The following is a 14,070-nucleotide window of genomic DNA, read 5'->3' as shown; positions in this document are numbered from 1 at the left end:
TGTAAATAATAGTTTGACAGACCTGTTATGATAATTACTGCTTGTGCTATAGTTTCCCATTAAGAGACGAGCAGACGGTTTGCAGTTAGATAAAACTTGTGTTTACTGATTCATGCTTTTATATTTCTGCTTGTTACTGCTATCATATCTTTTTTTAAATAATTTTTTTTTAAAAATATTTAAGTCAAGATGCACTCATGATTTTGGAGGATTAGATTAACGCTCCTGAATCTAAAGTCAGAGTTGTGTCCAGTTTGGATATTAAAAAGAAGTCCTGCTCCTCTCTGTGAGGTTATTATTTTCTTCATCTATCCTGCTTGTCTTGTATTTTCTTCCTGTTTCACTCATTTAGAATAAAAGCTTCTGTCAGCAGCTTCAAGTTTCAGGCCTGTTTCTTTCCTGCAGTGATGAGCAGCAGCGCTGTAACGCTGCTGGTTGTGTTAGACCGCCATCTTCTGGACATCCAAAAGCTGTTCAACAGCTTTTGGATAACCATGACCTGGATGACTGAGAACCTACACAGACATCTTCTGGACAGTATCAGTAGTGCAGCATCGTCTGACGTTAGATTTAGTGTGTCTCTCCTTTGAACCTCTCTGGGGGGGTCACTCCTCTCTCTCCCTTAGCCAGCCCTTATCTGTCCTCTCTCTTCTCTGGTTCCTCCCCGCAGTCTGATAAGAACCCGTCTTGGTAGCCAGCTCATGGAGCCAGGAGAGCCCAGACGACGCTGCAGCTCCTCCTGAAACTGACCCACATTCCTCCTGCTCCTCCTCCTCCTCCCACGTCACACGGACCTCCTCTCTGTCTCCTTTTCATCACCTTTGATTTCCTGGTCTCCTCCCTTTCTCTCTTTCTCTGGGATTCTACACTGAGGACTCCTTCGCATCTATTACTGCGTCATCATGGATCACCACCTCATTTCATTCAGACGCACAGACAGCATCAGTGTGTGTGTAGGCTGTGCTCCTGCCTGCTGGACAAACAGACAGATGATGACACTGATGCGTGTGCTGTGTGTCCATGAGGGGACCTTTCATTCTCTGGTGGTTGTCGGTGAACTCTCTCTCAGCCTGATTCAAGTTTCCAACATGTTTCAGTTTTAGTCGACCCGCAGAGCTTAATCTAGTGAATGTTCATGTGTTTGCATCTTCCTAGAGCTGGACTCAGAAACCATTGTTGTAGGGTTTGTTGTTTTTTGGGTTTGTTTTTTTTTGGGGGGGGGCACTCTTGTTATTAACATTGAGATAACTTTTTGCTAATGCTGGTCATGTTTTCTAGCGTCACTGCAGGACAGTTTGCTTGTTTTTGAGCTCATGACAACCTTTTTGTCCGTGACCATTCTGTTTGAAACAGATTTGATTGTTTTTGTTGTTTTGTTTGTGGCTAGCTGCACCTTCATCCATAGGAACATAATAAACAGCTTTTTTCTGTTTGAACTGCTTGAACTCCTTTTCTTATTCTGCTTTGTTTCATGTGTGCACAGCATAACCAGGATGACCTCAAATCAGCTTTAATCACTGCATCATTTGATTACAGTAGTTTTGTCTGGTGAAACAGCCTGTAACCTCCTCTCTCCCTCCCCAGGACCACGATGCCCCCTCAGCCCTCCTACGGCTCCTGCTCCCCCACTCACGGAAAAGTCAACAAGCTGCCGTCCGTCAGCCAGCTCATGAACCCCCAGCAGCGTAACACACTCACCCCATCCAGCATGTCTGGAGGCCTGACTGACAGTAAGTGTGCCCCTTTGTTTCTCTTTCTGTCTGTCTGTCTCAGGCTGGTCTCCCCCCCCAATCCCCCCCTCCCCACCACGACACTCCCTCCCAGTTTTAGTGTGTGCTCTAAAGACAGCGTGTCAGGGCAGGCAGGCCGGGACCTGAACGCCTCTCAGGCCCCGTGACAGAACGCTTCCTCCTCAAAAAGAATGTGATCCCTGTGAGACTCAGTCGCAGGACCTGCTATGATGCGCTTTGTGCCCCCCCCCCACCCTCACAATCCTCCACGCCGTGTGTTTCACTTGACATTACGTAATCTCTAAATCCCAGAGCAGAAAGATGAAGCTCACAGTAGCTCCTTTTGTCTCTGCAGTGTCTCCTATGATGGGCACTCACATCCCCATGAACGCTGACATGAGTTCACTCAGCCCCACACACGCACTGCAGCCACAGCTACCCATGGTGCCTTCCTCCCACTGCACCCCCCCTCCTCCATACCCAATGGACAGCAGCATCTCCAGGTACCTCATCAATCCACTGCGGGACACATCTGCATCTTTCCCTGAGTTCAGTTTGAAATGTATGAAAACAACACTCTTCATCAACCACTTCACACCAATCAGCAGACATGAATCAATAATAATGACATTTAAATGTATAACCGAATAGACGCACAGAGGCCCCTCCTCCGTTAGGATGGATTAACCGTCACATGTTGGAGGCAAAAGTCAGCAGGTTGAAAATGAACCTTGTCAGCAAAGAGGAGACGTAGAACTAGAATGTAGATGCACAGCGATTTGTTTCTACAGTCGCTGCAAAACGTGTCCATTCATCAGATCCAACACTAACAATCACCACAATATGTACAGTATTTTCCGCACTATAAGGTGCACCTAAAAGCCTTTAATTTTCTCAAAAACCAACAGTGCACCTTATAATCCAGTGCGCCTTATATAAAAACCATTTTAAAATAGGCCATTCATTAAAGGTGCGCCTTATAGTCCAGTGCGCCTTATAGTGCGGAAAATACTGTGCATGTGTATTAAATCACAACAGGTGAAATGTCATGATCCATAATCAATGGCTGCACATGAAAAAATTGGAAAGAAAAAGGCAGAAAATGCCAAATTAAAGAAGAAAATGCCATTAAAAACACAAAAACAACACCTAATACAAAAACACTGAAAATAAATCTGAGTTTTACATTTTACCGCCTCATACGATTTTAAAGTTTATCCTCGAGACGCCAGTACCACATACGCCTCTGATCGAACAAGATGTTTAATATACCTTGAAATGAATCCTCACGCCTTTGCTTTCATAAAAGCCTTTGAATAGAGGAGGTTGTGATGACATCATCATCTCCCCCAGCCGGTTTTCACATATGTGTAGATTGAGCTGCTCAGGTCCGGTGGGTTTCTTCTAAACGGCGTGTTGGTCTCCTCCTCCTCAGCTTCCTTATACGGCTGGGCTGCGCAGGCTGCTTGGACTACTTCACAGCACAGGGCCTAACCAACATCTACCAGATTGAGAACTATAACATGGAGGTGAGCCCTTGCCTATCCAACTCAAGTCATTTGATGGGTTAGAGAGAAGAGTGGCCTCCCCCCTCCTGCGAATACTAACGCTCCCCCTGTGTAATGACCACTAGGACTTGTCCAGGCTGAAGATCCCCTCAGAGTTCCAGCATATCATCTGGAAGGGCATCATGGAGCACCGACAGGCCATGGATTTTTCCCCTCCTCCCCACATAGTGCGCACCACCAGCGGGGCCTCCACCGTCAGCGTGGGCTCCTCTGAGGCCCGAGGCGAGCGCGTCATTGACGCCGTGCGCTTCACCCTGCGCCAGACCATCTCCTTCCCCCCACGCGATGAGTGGTCTGACTTCTCCTTTGACCTGGATTCTCGCCGTAACAAACAGCAACGCATCAAGGAGGAAGGAGAGTAAGACGAGCTCTCCTCCGTGTTCCCCACCACCCCACCCCACCCCCCGTCATTTCACGCCTGCTGTTGGAACATTTCATTTTTGACACCACTGTATTAGTGCAAATACTGCTGAGAACAAAAAATACATATTCAAATACAACCGCACTTATTTTCCTGTATGTTCTGGTTGTCATTGCCGAGGACGAATAAACGGCTTTTGAGCAAAGGTGCATTTTATTATGTTCTAATTTCTTGAGAGCACTTAAGAAATGTTTTGGTTGTCGAGATTGCTTTGTTTTTACGTGCTCACGACTCATTCCCATGTTAAAGCATGACTGGAAACAAACTTGCATTAGAGGGTGTAGTTAGGCTTATATTCCTGCTATGGGCCATAGAAGGTGTGTTTCAGACTTCTACCTTTTTCACCATTATGCTGGTAAAGTTAGTGAAGTCCACTGGTTTTCATTTGTGGCAGAAGTCAGAGTTGATTGTATACATTTCAAACATTTCCTGTCAGAAGTATTATGTTTTCTGTTCTTTCTGTATCTTGCTTTTTTTTTAATGTCTGTTGTGAGACCAATGCATCAAATTTTCATGTCAGGTTGTGAAGTATGAGTGTTTAAGTGACAGACGGTCTTTCATTTGATGTAGCCATACATAGACCTAATTTTGTTGACTCAGTGTTTTACAGTGAATTATGATGACTGATGTCGTTTTGTTGCTCATTTTTACTGCCGCGCGTAAGTGGTTGATTGCATTTAAAGAGCAGTTTTGCTCTTGCTGGATGCTTAGTACAAGTATTTTTTGTTTTTAAATAATGAACCGTGTTTTGGTAGAGGTTTATTTCATTTGATAACTGGCCAGAACCTATGATATAAATGTATATACATTTGTATAGATCTCTTTTTTGAAAGTCTCCCTAAAAAAAGTATGATCGTCATCATGGAACACAGCAGAATGATGTAACTCTTCCCCGGTCTCTTCACCAGAGAGCTATGCATGCAGTGTGTGTCTCTGCACCAGCCCATAGCTCACATTCAACCTTGTTTTAGGTAGCCCGAATTGTTAAAAAGCAGAAACTGCATTTTCATATTTTTGTACAATGTATTGTAAATATGTTGCAATATACCAAGGGTATTTTGATATAAATATGAAATAAATATCCACACTTGCTGTATTGCATGTCAATACTTCTGTGTGAAATTATTTCAACTGGCTTCTGTAGATGAGTTAGTTCACTGTGGAACATTTAAGATTTCAGAACATGTTTATGAACATTGACTCTGAAGTAGCTCTGAGCGGAGAACTGATTTCTACACAGACGTGAAAATAACAATGAGACTGAAGCGCCCAACAAGTTTGTAGTATTTTATTTATTTTTCCCCATCAGTGGTGGTAAAGATCTTCACCAAAAATCACATCAAGGTTTCCCCAAGTCCTAACCCCGTAAGATGATGTGAAACACGTGCAGCACAAGTCGAGTCTTCATTCTCCTGAGTGTCAGAGTTTACACACGTGAAACAAATCAGTTGAATTGGTTCCAGCTATTTACATAGATACATGACTGCACACAAAGGGTCCAACAGCACCTGTCTGTACAGTAAATACTACACTCATGCTTCACAAACACTATTTACACCCCCCAACCCCAACCACAAAAAAAACAAACAAACCAGTTTTACACTGAGTTATACTTGATTGTGACACGTCTGATGGTCACTCCACGTCAGCGACCTGAGCCACCTCCACCTCCATGGTCTGGATCCCCTCTGGAGTCTCGTCCACCTTGGTCCCGGTGAGCGCCTGCTGGGCCAGGACGTAGTTCACCACCTGCATGATGCCTTGATCCGAGAGCGTCGACACAGCGCTGTCCCCCGCCGCCTGCACCGCCTCCACTGCCTCCACCGTCTCCTCCGTGATCAGCACCGTCTCGATCTCCTCAGACGGCTGCTGCTGAGCCGGACGCAGCTCCGGGGGCAGCTCTGACGCCAGGATGCTGACGGCGTGCTCCACCTGAGTGCCCTGGTTGTGGAACTGGAGGGTGTCTTTCTCCAGCATAATCTTCCCGGGAAGATTGTCGCTGTGGTATTTGGCCATGTGCTTGCGGAGGGTGCGTGCGTCGATGTGTGCCTCCTGACACATCGGACAGACGTACGGCCGCTCCCCCGTGTGCGTCCGAACGTGACGCTTGAGAGAACGGGCGTCAGCCCAGGCAACGCCGCAGGTCAGGCACTCAAACGGCTTCACTCCTAGAAGAAAGAGACAAATGAGCTCGAGCCAAAGTCAGAGGGGAACTAAATATAAAGGTAAAATTAGAAGTCAATAGTACAAAGACACGAGACAGGGGTCCGTAGAACATCAGGGGGCTGATAGAAGGTGTCTGATCCTCCTCCTATGTTTCTCCAGGTTGACTAAAATCGCTTCTGTCATCCCTGACTAAAACCTGGACATGACTGTCCTCAGAGGAGTGGACTGATTCTTGTCCTGAGGAGTTGGGACTCCCGCGTTGAGCCGTTTTGGTCACTGCATTCATTCACCGCATTAATCTGTTTGTGTCGGAGTCTCTGAGGAGACAGCAGGTCTGTTCACACCTCACAGGTGTTCACACCTCACATCATCAAGGACCTCACCCACCCAGCACAAAAACTGTTTTCCCTTCTACCATCAGGGAAGCGATACCGCAGCATGCAGTGCCACACCAGTAGACTGTTAAACAGCTTCTTCCCACCAGCCATCAGGCTAATCAACAGCTTGAAGCAACCCACGTGATCACTGTTCAGGACATTACATCATTTATTAGCAGACCATGTCATGCAATTCACCGTTTTTAATCCCATTGCACACTGTTTTTATTTTTGGTCACTTTACTACACTGTGTGTGTGTGTGTGTGTGTGTGTGTGTGTGTGTGTGTGTGTGTGTGTGTGTGTGTGTGTGTGTGTGTGTGTGTGTGTGTGTGTTGAGTGTGTGTGTGCACACATGGTATATATATTTCTGGTTGTCAGAGTTGCATCAACGTCTGTTCATCCATTTGTTGTTTCCTTTTATTATTATTTTATCTCATCTGCACATTGGAGACTGGTGAAACGAAATTTCAATGTCTGTGCTAACAGTCTTGTTACATAGATTTCTGACAATAAAGGCTTTGACTTGACTTGACAGGTTCTGATTATTGGTTTCCCTCCTCCCTACGATGGCGTTAAATGAAACAGATTGTCACACACACACATTGCTTTGTGGCCGAGTGGGGAGTCTCACCCTGGTGGTTGTTGACATGGCGTCGGTACTCCCTCAGCTGAGTGAACTTCCTTCCACACTGCTCACACTCCCGCTCCAGGTTCTGCTTTACGCGGCCCTTCTTCCCATGCGTGGCTTTCTTCACGTGCCTCCTGAACAGAGCCTTCTCAAAGAACTCCTTCCCACACACGTTACACCTGACAGACAAACACCATCAACACAACCCACTCAGCCAACTTCCTGGGTACCACACCAGCCCCGCGTGGACTTACTTGAACGGCTCGGCCACGCTGTGGGACTTGACGTGGGAATACCAGTCCTTCTTCCAGCTGTAGCACTTCCCACACAGCAGGCACTGGAACGGCTTCAGGCCCATGTGTTTGTTCATGTGCTGCTGCAGGTCTTTGGCTTCATAGAACCTCTTATCACAGCTGGAGACAACAGTGTTCATGAGTGTGAGTCAGGGGCCTTCAGTCGTACCACAGCAGGACCAACGGTTACTCACTGAGAACAAGCGAATGGACGGACTTCAGGTTTGGGCTGGTGCTTCTTCAGGTGTTTGCTCAACGCTGAAGCTCGATGAAAAGTAGCTCCGCATGTGTTGCATAGATACTTTGATTCGCCTGTTAAAGCACATTATGTTGGAAGACGTCACAAACATCTGCTAATAAAGAGCAACCAGTCTCAATTAATCTGCTGACCCTTCACTGAGATTCAAAGACAGATACAGTCGAACCTCGAGATATGAGTTTAATTTATTCCGTGATTAAGCTCATTAGTCAAAACATTTTCCCATTTATAAAAACTAAAATTATTTTAATCTGTTACACCATTGGAAAAAAAGCTCCACACTCCCTAATTAAAAAAAACAAACATTTTTGTTATCAACCAATAGACGTGCAGACTTTACCTGTGTGCAATTAATTATATATAAGTTACGGAAACAATGATAAAGATTGAAAAGAAATGCTGAAGTCAGGAGAACACACGAGCTACGTCTTTACTTCACCAACGAGAACGAGATCCGGTCTCACTGATGTTATATCCATCCGTCAACAGGTGATAAAGAATGAGATCCAGGTCTCTGCTGCAGGGCTTTGAACTAGAATTTTCTGTCAGTCGGTTCGTTCCGAATAGAAACAGTATTACATTTCTAAATTACATAGTATAACATTTCTGGTTTTATGTTCCACCCATGAACCGATGTTCCCGAACCGGTTAATAACGTTCCTTGTAAATACAAATAGGTAGGTAGCTGTAGACCTGTCCCTCCAGTAATGGAACAGAGGATGTAGAATCAGAGGGAGACGGAGAAGTTGTGGTAGTTTATAATGCAACAAAGTTTCAAAGCTTCAAAGTTTCAGAGCAGAGTCCGGGAACTCTGCTTTGAAGATGACTGGCAGGCAATGAGTTCATGTCTAAACAAGAACCAATGCAGTCAGACACTGCAACATCCCGCGACACCCCTGAATTCAAAATTTTTACCGTGACCTACTTGCACAGGTCAAGGATCAAAGCTAGTGCTCTGACCTACTGTCATTGATCAAAGAACTAGCTTTGATCTATGGTCTTACTCACACTGGCCTTCTCCCTTTTCTTTCTATGTTATCCGATTCCTGAGTGTACAAAATTGTTAATATAATCAAGGCAGGGAGACTGCCTTTTCCTTGGCTGCTCTTGATTTGCCTCAACTACTCCCCGCTCGCATCACACAGTGAGAAACATGATATCAGATATTTTTTTAAGGAATGAAAAAAACAGTATTAATTGGTTACTATTACTTGAATAATAGTAACCATAGGGAGGAGGGAAATAAACCAAAATTAAAACATTTTGTTTTGGGTCGTTTTTGTTCCATAAACCTGTTCAAAGCCCTGCTCAGCTGATGTTGTATCCATCCCCCAACTAGCAATGGGGTCCTGAAGTACAGCTTGTATCTCGGAATTTTCTCGTATGTTGAACAGAAGGATTGACAGATCGACGGCTCGTATCTCGAGGTACTAATTTATCTGGTATGAAAGCTGCTCAATCTGCTGTCAGACCAAAAACACCCGTTAGTCTTGTAGGTGTGTGTGCAGTGTGTCCTGACCTGTGTGGAGGCTGGTGTGCTCCTCCATGCTCCGCTTGCTGACGAAGCACTTCTTGCAGAACTCGCACTGGAACTGTTTGGTGACGTCGTGCAGCGCCCGGTGCATCTTCAGGCTGTGTTTGTTGGTGAAGGTCTTGAGGCAGACCTTGCAGGAGTGAGGCCTGACGCCCGTGTGGTTCAGCATGTGGATCCTCAAGGAGTACAGCTTGGGTAACGTCTTCCCGCAGATGTCGCACACAAACTCCCGTTTGGTGTGCGGTAACGCGGCGGCGTCGTCCAGCTGGTTCTCGGCCTTCCCGTCGGAGCTCTGCTCCCCGGAGCGTTTGCCGACTGGCGCTCGCTGGCTGCTCTGCTGCTTGTGTCGGGCCAGGTGGGCGCGGAGCGACGCGGCGTACTGGAACTCCTTACTGCACAGCTGCAAAAGGCCCAAAAGAAGTGTGATGAGAACAAAGCGCCGCCACAACCCCACGACACGCTGACTGATGTTCACACGTACGCTGCACTTGTATCCGCGCGCCTTCTCGTGTTTCAGTGTGTGCATGATGAGAGCGTAGCGTCTGGGGAAGGACATGCCGCAGTCGGAGCACGTGTGTTCTCCGTCGGCGACACCCTCTGCTGGTGGTTGGTCCTCTTTGGTCGCCTCCTCCTGCTTCGCCTCCATCATCTCAGCGGCATCTGTGACGGGCTCTCCTGTTGCCACGGCGCCGGTCTCTGGATCGCCCCCCAAATCGGACGGCGCTTCGCTCTGACTCTCCGGCGGCTGCTTTGGTGGCCGTCCTCTCTTAGCTGGCCTCACCCCCGCCTGCAACGACCAGGTTACAACCTAACTCATCACTCTGAACACACACGCCAGAAAGCAGTTACATTCACGTGTGCAGTACCTTAGGCGTGACGGCACGAGGGGGGGTAGAACCCTTCTTCTCCTCTTCTCCCTCCTCCAGCCCCATGTGTAGGCGTGCGTACCCCCCCTCAGCAATCGAGCGCTGCCTGAGTCGTCTCTTGTTGGGGTCATCAGACGTTAGGTCCTGCTTGTCACCTAACCCTTCATCAGCAGAAGGATCCTCCTCTTCCTGTGGCACAAACTCCTCAACCTCCACTTCCTTCTTCACCTTAGCCGGTCGCCCTCGTTTGCGTTTCAGGGGTGCGGGGGCGGGTGTCGCCGGTTCAGCTGGCGCCACCGGTTCAGTGGGCTCCTGAGGCGGCGGCGTGGCTTCGGAGGCAGCTGCCGATGCCAGGTCAACGACTTCTGAGGAACTCACCTTGTCTGGCTCCACGTTTATGATGAAGGCTCCTGCCTCAGAGGGCTGAGGCTGCTCCATTGCCAGACAGGCCGACACCACGGCCAGAGACTCGCTGGCCCCCGCCTGTCCGCTGTGTGTCACCACAGTCATGCCGCCCCCCTCCAGTCCCTCTGCGCCACCTGAGATGAAGGTGACGGTCTCTCCGGGCTCGGCTAATCCATTGTGAGCGATCAGAGTCACAGCTTCAGTCGCCTCGGGTTCGGTGGGAGGCTCTTTGTCCCCCTCTGGGGCTCCTGTGACCACCGCCACCGGCTGCTGAATGTAAGCCTCTTCAGGGCCCGCCACAAAAGTCAAAGGTTCGCCTGTTACGGTAACAGCGCGGTGGGTGACCACCCCCCCACCGTCGCTCTGAATGGTGACCATGTAGGCTCCAGACTCATCCTTAGAGCCCCCCTGATCCGCCGGCTGGCTCGCCAACACCGTGTGCACGTCTCCTTTCTGATACACCGTCAGTTTCTGCTCCTCCACCTTCTTGTGCACGGACTCACAAATCTGCAGCACCTCGGTCATCAGTAAATGACGAGCCAGGTTAGCGATGTCCGCCATGATGCAAAAATTAAAGGTGAGCAGGGAGGTGTACGCAAAATCCAGCAGCGGTAGGAAGCTGTCTTTGGTGAAACCTAGAGAGGGAGAGAGGATTGAGAGTTAAAATCAGACAAGTGCAGGAAACAATCTGTGCGGAGCAAAATAAATCTGACCGGTGAGGTCGACCACGGCTTCATGGGTGGCGACGGCCCCCTTCTCAAAGAAAAGCTCGTGGAAATATTTGCTGCATGCAGCGAGCACCGCTTTGTGCGCCCGGTACTCCTCTCCCTCAATCAGCAGGGTGATGTCACAGAAGTGGTTGTTGAGGCGCTGCTGGTTGAGATTATCCAACATCGTCTGACTGTGTTTTGGCAGGAACTGGTTCACCACACCTTTGCTGTCCACCTGTGGGGGTAGGGGGGGGGGACCACCGTTAACAGCTGAGCTATGGGGAACCAGATCTCACACCTCAGGGCAGAAAAATGTCAGAAACTTACAAAGACTAGCTCATGCTTGGCCGCCATTGTCTTGGTCATCTTGGGTCGTGGTTGACCATCAGTGAGGTACACACCATCATCTGCACCCTCTTCCTCTTCCTCATCCATGTCATCACTGACACCAGCTCTGCGTCTCCCCGGCCGGGAGAGCAGCCGAGGTCCGGAGCCGTCGTCGGCGTTCCGTTTGCTCTGACAGTGGGAACATTCTCTGGTGAAGTCTTTGACTTGCTTCAGGATGCCTGAGAGCGTCACAAGAGGGAGGTTATAATCACAGACTGCTCCGCTAGACAAAGAACCACAAGGTCTTCTGTTACTTTGGCTCAAGATAAAATAATATCTAATGAGTTATCAAAGAAACCAATTGAAAAAACATTGGAGGAACAGAAACCTGATTATTCTAACATTTTTACTTTTATACTTGCCCCACGTTCCAGTGCATTTTTTTGTGTTCATGTTTTCTTCCTATCAGAGTGGAAATGTTTTGAAGCTTATACTTGGTACATTCACACGTAATTGGATACACAGTGAACTGAATTTAATCTGGCAACTTCCTGTTTGCGCAGCAGCCTTTACAGTTGAAAAGACAAATATTTTAGAATATTAAATTTACTGATAAAATATTAGATTTACTAGTTATTACAAAATACTCAATACAACAGTTTTATAAGTGTTTTTTGATACTTTCACTGACTTATAAGTTCTCTAGTTCTTCATAGGGACCCTTTAGCTGCTGTAAACATGATTCATATCCAGACACCAACTTCTGGCAGCGATCCTTGATACCCCATCATTCCAGCACCAAAGGAAGCAGCACAGGAAAGATTGAAGCAGCAGCTTCAATCTTTCCTCCTTCAAACACATCAGTCATCCATCGACCCCAAAGGCTATGGTCTAGTTTAATTCCAAGGTTCTGTGTCTTCTCTGGATGGTTCTGAATAACTGGAGCCAACTTTTCACACTGTGCCAGCAGCCGGTAGGGTCTGAGAATTTAGGCCTGAAGCCCTGATTTAAAATAAAACCTTAAAAAAAAACTTGTCACGATGCTTCAACGACATGTGTCAGTTATGAGGGAATATATTCTGAATCAGTTTAGATAGATACTTTAATAATCCCGGAGGAAATTGCACATATCCACTGCTCAGGCATTACATAATGAATAAATGAATAAATACTGGGTAAACACCAGGAAAAAACAACAACAAAGAAAAAACACTGACATCACAGGACATACCACAAGACATACACTACACTGACTCATGTAGCATTAACAGGACGTATTTACTAAACTATAACTAAAATATAAACAGTATAACATTCAAATATAAACAGTATAAACTACGGACTGATAGAACATGAGAAGTACCTTAGGACAGATGTTAAAGGAGGCCAGCCTCCTCAGGAAGTGCCCTGTACCCCCCCTCATCACCCTCCCGGGTACATGCCACTATCACAGTGTAATCGGAGTACTTCTGTATGTCGCATGTATCCGAGTTGTGCTTGTGCTTATGTGCTTGTGTTTATGACTGCATCAAAGTGTTTAAATGTTAATTCTTTGCAAGAAATGTCTTGATGCAACAAGTAATATGTTTAGGAAAAGAACAAAAACAACACACAATGGGGATGAAGACTAGTGAACAGAGCTAACTCTGTAGGGACATGACTCAACACAACCACTAGATGGCGACAACGAGTAAATAACCGGAGACGTTTGATGACGTCTGAATATTTGCTTCGTGTTTGTCTTCACGGCGACTCTTCAACCGCAGTAAAACAGCCCAGAGCGACTGGAATAGTTTGTGAAAGTGTCGGTGCATGAGTGTGGTGGGTTACCTCTCCACCAGTACTTCTGGGAGATGATCTCCCAGGTCAGCTGCTGGTTGAGGTGCTCCCCTCCCTCCATGATGTGCGCCTCGTTGATAAGTTCCTTCCTCCGGCTGTCCTGCAGCACCACCTCCAGCTCTGTAAAATTATTCAGGCCCTTCAGCCGACGCTGATAAAACAAGGTTCCATTCCGCACGACATAGCAGGCAGCCGCTTTCCGGATCTTTCTTTTGGTGTTGCCGGGAGTCCCCCGCTCGTACGGCTCCCGTTCGTTTGTCAGGTAGCGTATGATGGCCAAGTAGCTCTCCTCACACGACATGTCTCAGCTGAGCCGCGTTTTACACGCTGGATTACAGATTAATATCGAAGAGGTTGGTCCTCCTCGACTTGTTATAATGTCGTTCAAATTTTTGGATGTTCTCTTAAATACATAGCGTGAAATAAAAATTTCACAGGAACACATTAAATTGTTTCCTAAGGTGGAACTGCAGTTCACAGTCGTCGGGGTAGACTTCTCCGAACAGACAAAATGGCTGCTGCACAACCGGAAATTACGTAAGAAAAGGCGGAAGTGGGTCGTAAATGTTGTTAACCACCAGAGGGAGCAATGTGCCAACTCACGTAACTGTACATACATTCAGTCAGACATACATACATACATACATACATACATACATACATACATACATACATACATACATACATACATACATACATACATACATACATATTAGTTTGTTAGTTTTGTTAAATTAAAAATCAGATGCCGCTTCCGGTTGGATCCCTTCATGCCATGAGGCAGTTTGCCGTTCAACCGCGGTCGTGATTACTAATCGTTACATTAAAGCAATGTTCAGCGTGAAAAAGAAAAATCTGAGCTGGATTTTTACAATGGTCATATTTCTCAAGTTCAATATAATAAGAAGGCTATTAAAAACATGGTTTCCCTAAAAGACTTACATTG

At 46.8% G+C, this 14,070-nt stretch overlaps 2 protein-coding genes across 5 annotated transcripts in view; one reads left to right on the top strand and one right to left on the bottom strand.

Moving 5' to 3' along the window:
- The window catches only part of tp63 (tumor protein p63), a 29,729-nt gene extending 24,879 nt beyond the window's left edge, over nucleotides 1-4,850 (top strand). For 2 of the 4 annotated variants that reach the window (XM_068320496.1, XM_068320497.1), the window contains 4 exons: nucleotides 1,585-1,730; nucleotides 2,086-2,233; nucleotides 3,166-3,259; nucleotides 3,364-4,850. In XM_068320496.1, coding sequence (XP_068176597.1) covers nucleotides 1,585-1,730; nucleotides 2,086-2,233; nucleotides 3,166-3,259; nucleotides 3,364-3,660 — 685 coding nt within the window. In that variant the 3' untranslated portion in view covers nucleotides 3,661-4,850. The other 2 variants (XM_068320499.1, XM_068320500.1) reach the window with 2 other exon arrangements.
- A 142-nt stretch (nucleotides 4,851-4,992) lies between these two features.
- On the bottom strand, nucleotides 4,993-13,617 carry zbtb11 (zinc finger and BTB domain containing 11). Its single transcript, XM_068320495.1, has 10 exons — nucleotides 13,116-13,617; nucleotides 11,286-11,524; nucleotides 10,962-11,193; nucleotides 9,844-10,883; nucleotides 9,459-9,764; nucleotides 8,963-9,377; nucleotides 7,379-7,496; nucleotides 7,146-7,304; nucleotides 6,895-7,070; nucleotides 4,993-5,887 (listed from the first exon to the last, which is right to left on the bottom strand). Exons 1-10 carry the CDS (start codon nucleotides 13,423-13,425, stop codon nucleotides 5,355-5,357), a joined length of 3,528 nt encoding a protein of 1,175 aa, XP_068176596.1. The 5' UTR covers nucleotides 13,426-13,617; the 3' UTR covers nucleotides 4,993-5,354.
- Nucleotides 13,618-14,070: the final 453 nt, after the last annotated feature.

This window comes from Antennarius striatus, chromosome 7 (genome assembly GCF_040054535.1).
Source record: "Antennarius striatus isolate MH-2024 chromosome 7, ASM4005453v1, whole genome shotgun sequence".
In the NCBI taxonomy this organism is placed as follows: domain Eukaryota; kingdom Metazoa; phylum Chordata; class Actinopteri; order Lophiiformes; family Antennariidae; genus Antennarius; species Antennarius striatus.
The sequence above is the reverse complement of the archived record's forward strand: the minus strand, read 5'-3'. Positions and strand labels throughout refer to the sequence as shown.